Consider the following 8988-nt stretch of genomic DNA (forward strand, 5'->3'; position numbering starts at 1 on the left):
ACGTGGCCACGATTTACTTAAACGAAGAAACGCATTAGGACAACGTGGCCACGATTTACTTAAAACGAGGGAACGAATTAGCACAACGCAGCCACGATTTACTTAAACGAAGAAACGCATTAGCACAACGTGGCCACGATTTACTTAAACGAAGAAAGGCATTAGCACAACGCAGCCACGATTTACTTAAACGAAGAAACGCATTAGCACAACGTGGCCACGATTTACTTAAACGAAGAAACGCATTAGCACAACACAGCCACGATTTACTTAAACGAAGAAAGGCATTAGCACAACATCACCATGATTTACTTAAAATGAGGGAACGAATTAGCACAACGCAGCCACGATTTACTTAAACGAAGAAAGGCATTAGCACAACGTGGCCACGATTTACTTAAAACGAGGGAACGAATTAGCACAACGCAGCCACGATTTACTAAAACAAGGGAACACATTAAGCACAACGTGACCACAATTTACTTAAAACAAGGGAACGAATTAGCACAACGCGGCCAAGATTTACTAAAACGAGATAACGAATTAGCACAACGCAGCCACGATTTACTTAAACGAAGAAACGCATTAGCACAACGTGGCCACGATTTACTTAAAATGAGGGAACGAATTAGCACAATGCAGCCACGATTTACTTAAACGAAGAAACGCATTAGCACAATGTGGCCACGATTTACTTAAACGAAGAAACACATTAGCACAACGTGGCCACGATTTACTTAAACAAAGAAACGAATTAGCACAATGCAGCCACGATTTACTTAAACGAAGAAACGCATTAGGACAACGTGGCCACGATTTACTTAAAACGAGGGAACGAATTAGCACAACGTGGCCACGATTTACTTAAAATGAGGGAACGAATTAGCACAACGCAGCCACGATTTACTTAAACGAAGAAAGGCATTAGCACAACGTGGCCACGATTTACTTAAAATGAGGGAACGAATTAGCACAACGCAGCCACGATTTACTTAAAATGAGGGAACGAATTAGCACAACGCAGCCACGATTTACTTAAACGAAGAAACGCATTAGCACAACGTGGCCACGATTTACTTAAAACGAGGGAACGGATTAGCACAACGCAGCCACGATTTACTAAAACAAGGGAACGCATTAAGCACAACGTGACCACAATTTACTTAAAACAAGGGAACGAATTAGCACAACGCGGCCAAGATTTACTAAAACGAGATAACGAATTAGCACAATGCGGCCACGATTCGATTTACTAAAACAAGGGAACGAATTAGCACAACGCGGCCACGATTTACTAAAACAAGGGAACGAATTAGCACAACGCGGCCAAGATTTACTAAAACGAGATAACGAATTAGCACAATGCGGCCACGATTTACTAAAACAAGGGAACGAATTAGCACAACGCGGCGTCCACAAACGAGGAAACGAATTAGCACAACAATTTACAAAAAAGAGATAACGAATTAGTACAACGCGGCCACATTTGACTAAAACTAGGAAACGAATTAGTTCAACATGGTTACGAATTAATAAGTCATGGTAATTAATTCATAATTCATGGCCACAATTTCTTTTCTTTCTTTCTGCGTGTGATGTGCAGGGCTCTGCATAAATTGTATTTTAGTTTAAGTTGAATTACTAAAATGACAAAAAAAAAACAACAAAAAAAAATTATAAACTAAATAGGCATTAAAAAAACGAAAACAAATGTCAAAAACAACAGAATTACTCAAACTTAAAATGGCATATATAAAAATAAATGTATTAATAAATGAAAAATATTAATAAATACTTAGTAATGAGAATAACACTGGTCAGAGATCTCAAAATGAACAAAGTTTCAAATTCTCTTCAAATTTTCAAGAAACCAAATGATCTGCTTATGATCTTTACAGCTGCTCTTTACTATTACCGTATGCCAATTATCAAGACAAAATGCATGGGAACTGGGACTGTCAGGCTCCAAAAATTACAGAAAACCATCGTAAATGTTGTCAATATAGCCTAACTACTGAAGCCATTAGATATCATCCAGTGTTTCCCCTACCATTATATAAGGGGGGCGCCCCGCCCTCCTAACGGCTCCCCCCGCCCCCCTTGGAGGTCAAGTAAATTTGATTTGATTTTCTTTATAGCGACAGATTACAATTTGTTATTTTATAAAAAAAAAAAAACCTAAATGGCCCTTAAGTAATATGTTATTTATCTTATTTCCACGATGGCATGTCTTTTCTGTCTGTGTTTACAATTATCCCAATGAGTGCGCACACTCACACACAAACAAACACTTGCGTCACATACAGTTGAGCACTAGCGGACAGAGAGCGCGCGGCTGGAAATGTGTCGCTGAACTGAAGATGGCAACACTCGCTCTACTGCGAGTAGCAGCCGGAGTAGCTCTCCTGCTCCGTCTAACGCCCGTTTCACATATATTTCGTTTGCGGTGAGTATTTTTTTTCCGTACCCATGTTAACAGAGCTTTCACACTGCACGAGGATGCAGTCCGTCGATGATCGATCTGTTCCAGTTGCGGTGCGTATACAGCAGTGCAGAGATCGTTTCTGCACCGAGTCTATTTCTGCTGTGCTGCAAACGCTGAATTAAAGTGACAGCGCATGTTTCGTGGTCAAAATGAACACCGATTGACCTGAAAATGTAGTAATTTCACCATAAGTGCGATTAATTAAATAAAATGTAGTTATCTCACCATAAATTTATTTAATTAATTACTACTTTTTTCACTTTAAGACTGAGTTAAAGCAAGGAAAACTACAATTTACCTCAACAAGGCGACATAATGAACAACACTCGTCTTATTCGTGGAGGTGGAAAAACAAGTTCTTTGTGACATGCAAGATTTATTGTATTAAAATTTAAATACAAAAGATTTTAATATAAGTACATGGTTAAATATTTTACCACTTGCTTGAGCAACTTAATATATAATTATATAGAAGTAATGTATTGAATAATACATTGTTTAAATTGTGTTTACGTGAACGCGCGTTCACAGCAGTGGTGCGTCTGACAGGATTATTCTCTCCAATAAATGCATCATAGAAATAAAAACTTCTCATAAAAAAAGCCCATTTAAAATTTATATATATATTGGTTAGTATTTATAAATCTTTTTTTAGTTGTTAGTTAAAAAATAAAACTATTTAAGCTCTGGTCCATTAATATTAACAAATACTTCTATAAATTTAACAAAGGTTATTTGCAAAAGTCAATTTTAAAAAGATTTAAATATGTTTATTTTTTTTTTTAAAGAGATATCTTATGTTAACATTTTTTAACTTTTACAAACCATTACCCTCCCAGACAACCAATTTATGTGACAGATAGATAGATAGAGATAGATAGATAGATAGAGATAGATAGATAGCGTCTGTGTCAATTTTCCCCAAACCAACCCCCCCCCCCAAACCTGTAAACCTAGGGGAAACACTGTCATCTAATGATGAACAGAACCAAATTTAACTCTCAAATCAAATTTTTGCTTGCATACATTCAGATATGATGGACCAAAACACGTTACGCTAGTTTGGATGTCAAATATCACTTTTATCGTGCCATTCTGTCATTTTAGTAGCACTGCTGACTGACTTCATTTTTGGACGAACTATCCCTTTAAATGAAACATAAATGTCAACTACAAAAGCTCAAGATTAACCGAGTGCAAGAGCGTTTGCCTCTGTGTGTGTGTGTGTGTGTGTGTGTGTGTGTGTGTGTGTGTGTGTGTGTGTTTCGCAGCTCTGCTAACTAGTACGTAAGATTAAGAATCACATTTTTCTTTGTTCTTCACTATAAAGGCCAGAGAGTGTGAGGATTGTGATAAAACGAATGAGCTCTGAGCTCCCAGCGTGTGTCATTGTTTGTGCTGAGCGTGGTTAGTGTGCAGTCAGCATGTTTCAGAGACGGAGAGCATTTCTGCTGCAGTACGTGAAGCGAGAGTCTGAACAGAACACACACTTTCATAAAGAGTGATTACATCAAATCGTGACTGGATTTTTATGAAGAAAGGGTGACTTGTTTTGTTCATGCAAGAACAATGCATGGCGCATTGGGTTAAGGTTAGCAAGTGTTTTCTGGGTGGATTTTTGTAACAAAAAATTACTTGCACATTCAAAGTTGTCCGTCATGTTGGGTTCATGTTGGGTTTTTGAAACAAAAAATTACTCACACAGTCAAAGTTGTCCGTCATGTTGGGTTTTTGAAACAAAAAATTACTCACACAGCCAAAGTTGTCCGTCATGTTGGGTTTTTGAAACAAAAAATGACTTACACAGTCAATGTTGTCCGTCATGTTGGGGGTTTTTTTAACAAAAAATGACTTACACAAAGTTGTCCGTCATGTTGGGTTCATGTTGGGTTTTTGTAACAAAAAATGACTCACACAGTCAAAGTTGTCCGTCATGTTGGGTTTTTGAAACAAAAAAATTACTCACACAGCCAAAGTTGTCCGTCATGTTGGGTTTTTGTAACAAAAAATGACTCACACAGTCAAAGTTGTCCGTCATGTTGGGTTTTTTTAACAAAAAATGACTTACACAGTCAAAGTTGTCCATCATGTTGGGTTCATGTTGGGTTTTTGTAACAAAAAATGACTCACACAGTCAAAGTTGTCCGTCATGTTGGGTTTTTGTAACAAAAAATGACTCACACAGTCAAAGTTGTCCGTCATGTTGGGTTTTTGTAACAAAAAATGACTCACACAGTCAAAGTTGTCCATCATGTTGGGTTTTTGAAACAAAAAATTACTCACACTGTCAAAGTTGTCCATCATGTTGGGTTCATGTTGGGTTTTTGTAACAAAAAATGACTTACACAGTCAAAGTTGTCCGTCATGTTGAGTATAACGTAGCCCTTTCCTGCGAGATTGCTCCAGTCGACACAAATCACCTGCACAGAATGAGAAAAGAGGGTGTTTTGGTCTAACAGCCACTTTATTGCACTGAATTGTTGTGGTTTGTCGAAACGCTCACTGACAACCTGCGTGCTGCCCGGAGAACAAATCTATAAATGCATTACTCTTCCTAGCATTCAGATAAATCAATCGTGAAATCATTTCGTACAAGACATGACATACTTCATCCAAACAAACAACTGAGGATTTTATACCAAGAACCACATGAACATGATTTGTCAATGTTTTTTTATTTAATTTTTACAAAGTTATAATGGAAAAAGACACATTAAAATGACGTACTTCTTGTTATTGTTAACTAAAATGTTAATTTGGTAATTAAAACGAAGCTGAAATCAAGTAAAATAAATATTAGATTAAAGAAAAACATGAATTAAGTTTGAGTTAAAGTTCAAAAATTACTATTACTAAAACTTAAATACAAATAAATAAATCTAAATAGAAATATCAAAAAACTAAAAAAGCAAAAAATTATTTAAACTTAAGAATTATAACATTGCTCCTTACAAGAGGCCTTTCTTAATGTCATGCTGTTTATGATTTTGCTCTCGTTCTACAAAAACAAAGAAACAATGTTATATTTATGCATTATAATGATAATATCCGATTTTTTTTTACTATTTATCATGTATTTTTAATTAGATATATTATTAAAATACATTTATATTTAATACTGTATATTTATGTTTTATATATTTATTAATACTAATTTTATTTTATTTAGTCACATACAAATACATTACAAATATTTTTTAAATGATTATATTTTTATTTTTGAACAGAGTATCTACACCTGAATTCTGAAGGTCTGGAGCTGTTTTCTCTGCTTCAAACATTGTGTTTTAATATTTTATACAAGACGATGACTCTTTGAATTGCTTCGAACTAAATTAGCGCTCAATTAATGTGTATCTTGTCATTGAGTACCTGCTCGACCTCCTGGGACAGCTCTGAGTCGTGGAGCTCCGTTTCGGCAAGATATTCGGTGCCGGCGTGCCGAAGCTCCGCCCCCTCGTCGTCCGCCGTCGTGGTAAGCTCCGCCCCCTGCCAGGCAGATTCAGTGAAGACCAATGGTGGCAGATCTGAAGCGGGGGAGGACGAGGGCCCGGTCGTGAGGTACCGCCAGTCAGAATCTTCCTCCTCGTCCGGTTCAGTGGGGAAAACCACCAACTCTTCCTCATCCTCCTCTTCCTCAGAATCGTCCTGGTGTAGAACGTCAGGCTGCAGGGGCTCCCGGCTGGGCAGGGGCCCGATTTCTGGAGCGGTAGGTGCTTGCGTGACTTTACGGCCCCTCTCGTCATCAAACGGGTGCTGGGACGCCAGGCGTTTGTCAGGCTCGGCTGTGGCCTCTTCTCGGTTCTGACGGGCCAGTCCGAGGGAAGGGGGCGTGGCCGTGGCTGTGGAGGGGGCGTGGCCTTCAGCACCTGATCTTGATGGGCCGGGGGAGGGGGAGAGGGGGAAACCACTAGATTCGGAATCACTCTCCCATTGCTCCGGGTCCACGGGCTCAGCCGTAGGGATGAAGAGCAAAGAAGAGGAGTTGGTCTCACTGGGCTTTTCGCTCAGAGAAAGTGGTGAAGATGGCGGTTCTGGAGATGAAGGGCTGTAATCTGATAGAAAGAAAGCAAACGTGTCAGAAACAAAAATCAAAACACACCACAGAAGTGATTTCTGACTTCACCGAGCCATGTACTACTGTATATGAGTACTCTGTTTATGAGTACTCTGTATATGTAGTATTACATTATGTTATGCCACAGAATAGTTGGTTGTAGTAGCAGAGTGGAATTTTGTACAGTACAGTATAACGCAAGTATAGTAAGCATAGCATTAAAGAGCTTTTTATGACTTTTTAAGATTTTATGTTTTAGTGTCTGATAGCCAATAATTATTTATGCTGTTAGACTACACTAATAAAGCATTTAAGCATTAGAGATATTTAATAATGTTAAATATTATAATAATATTAAATATCAAAATGCTAATTTTAAGTGTTTTATTTATAAATATATAAAACATTTCCATTGTTGATAATTATGCCATTATATGTTGTTTTGTGATTTAAATGGTTGCAAATTTATTTTCATATTTGTTTTTGCTTATGCCTACACATTTCTCACTTAAGAATTTATAGGCTGTTTATTAATCACTGTTTATCAGTAGATATTACAAACCAATTAGTTTAAAAGTGTAAATATCGGTAAAAATATCCAGTAGCTCCTCACTGCAGTACAAGAGATCCAGGGGGCGGAGCTGGATCCAGACCCAGGGGACGGAGCTGGATCAGACCCAGAGGGTGGAGTTAGATCTAGATCCAGGGGGCAGAGTTAGATCTAGATCCAGGGAGCGGAGCTGGATCAGACCCAGGGGGTGGAGTTAGATCTATATCCAGGGGGTGGAGTTAGATCTAGATCCAGGGGGCAGAGTTAGATCTAGATCCAGGGAGCAGAGCTGGATCAGACCCAGGGGGTGGAGTTAGATCTAGATCCAGGGGGCGGAGCTATATCCAGACCCAGGGAGCGGTGTTGGATCCAGGGGGTGGAGTTAGATCTCGATCCAGGGGGCGGAACTGGATCCAGACCCAGGGGGTGGAGTTAGATCTAGATCCAGGGGGCGGAGCTATATCCAGACCCAGGGAGCGGAGCTGGATCTAGATCCAGGGGGCTAAGTTGGATCTCCTCCCACTGCATTTTGATTGGAGTTTTGCAAAAAGACATGTCACACTTACTCATGTTGTTGCTCTTGCATTCATTCGTCTGATGGAAAAACAAACTTGCTGAAAACAATTATTTATTTATTTGTTAACTTTTAAATGATTAGTTACAAAAACTGTAGTTTGTACATTGTGTGAATGTGCACTTATAATTACGTACAGTGGTGGGCAATAAGCAAGTGTTTTATTATAATATTTTCATTTGGAGAAACTTTTACTTTTACTCCAAAACATTATAACATAGTAGGCCTAGTTCCTTGTTGCATGTAAGATAAAATATTTCTTAAAAAGAAGATTATTCTTTGATTGGCTGATCCTTTACCCCTCTCAATAGTCCACATGCACTTTGACTTCAAATACTTATAACTATAACTATATTAATAAGTAGGCACTTTTACTGGAGTAATATTAAATCAGGTTCTCTTTCTACTTGAAGTAGAAAATGTGTGTGCTTTTCCCTCCACTGATTATGCATATTATTATAAAACTGTAATGAGACTAAGTATAGCAGCACAGTCAGGTTGTCTTCTGTAATTTTATACTTAGAAATGGCATCACAAGGGCATCTGACTTAATTTACATAACATAATAAGAGCATCTCACTTACTTAAATGCATGCAAAATGCATTACCAGCACAATGAAATAGAAAAAAAACAGGTAAAACAGACACTGAATACAGTAGGGAAACTATTGAATGTGAAACATAAGGAAAACCACATCGGGAGCACATCGTCTAGCCGGAATAACAGACCAACATTAGAGGGAAATCATTCAAAATTAGAACTTAGACATAGAATTAAATGATAAATCACACATTTTTCCTTTCACACTGCACTGCACTACATCATGCACACAACACACTCAAATGTCGCAACTTTTAAAAACGTTTTACAATTGCGGGCTGCAACTTCACAAATATGCTGGTTCATCTGTTGGAGCAAAGTATAAAAAGTGGGAGGAGTTGGATCTGGACCCAACCTCGTTCCCCGGATCTCGTGTTCTGCAGTGAGGACCATCTCTAAATATCAGTCCATCTCAAGCGGGACACGGTATAATCAAAGATGCCAAAGTCTTGTATAAGTATAAAGTGTGCTATATCATAGCATTATAGTATTGCACAGCATAAACAGCTTAGGATGGTTTATTGTATAGTCCAGGATTAAGAAAATGTAGTTTTCACAGTATAGTACAGCAGGATGTGGTGTAGTAAGATCTGATGGGAGTTATTCATCTTTAGTTTGTGGAGAACAGCAGATTTGAGCAGCTGCACTGCAGCACTGCACCTGCGTCTGGCACAACACACACATCAGGGACCCGAGAGCTCTTGATCGCAGCCTGATTATT

General features: G+C 38.3%; 1 protein-coding gene across 1 annotated transcript in view; it reads right to left on the reverse strand.

Moving 5' to 3' along the window:
* Nucleotides 1-8988, reverse strand: part of podxl2 (podocalyxin-like 2) — a 29262-nt gene that overhangs the window by 7422 nt on the left and 12852 nt on the right. Inside the window, exons 4-5 of the mRNA XM_084416177.1 lie at nucleotides 5858-6540; nucleotides 4831-4905 (exon numbers count right to left, since the gene is read on the reverse strand). Of these exons, the coding sequence (XP_084272303.1) occupies nucleotides 4831-4905; nucleotides 5858-6540 (758 nt within the window). The remainder of the gene's footprint in view (nucleotides 1-4830; nucleotides 4906-5857; nucleotides 6541-8988) is intronic.

The sequence above is a fragment of the Rutilus rutilus genome (genome assembly GCF_951802725.1).
Source record: "Rutilus rutilus genome assembly, chromosome: 8".
Classification (NCBI taxonomy): domain Eukaryota; kingdom Metazoa; phylum Chordata; class Actinopteri; order Cypriniformes; family Leuciscidae; genus Rutilus; species Rutilus rutilus.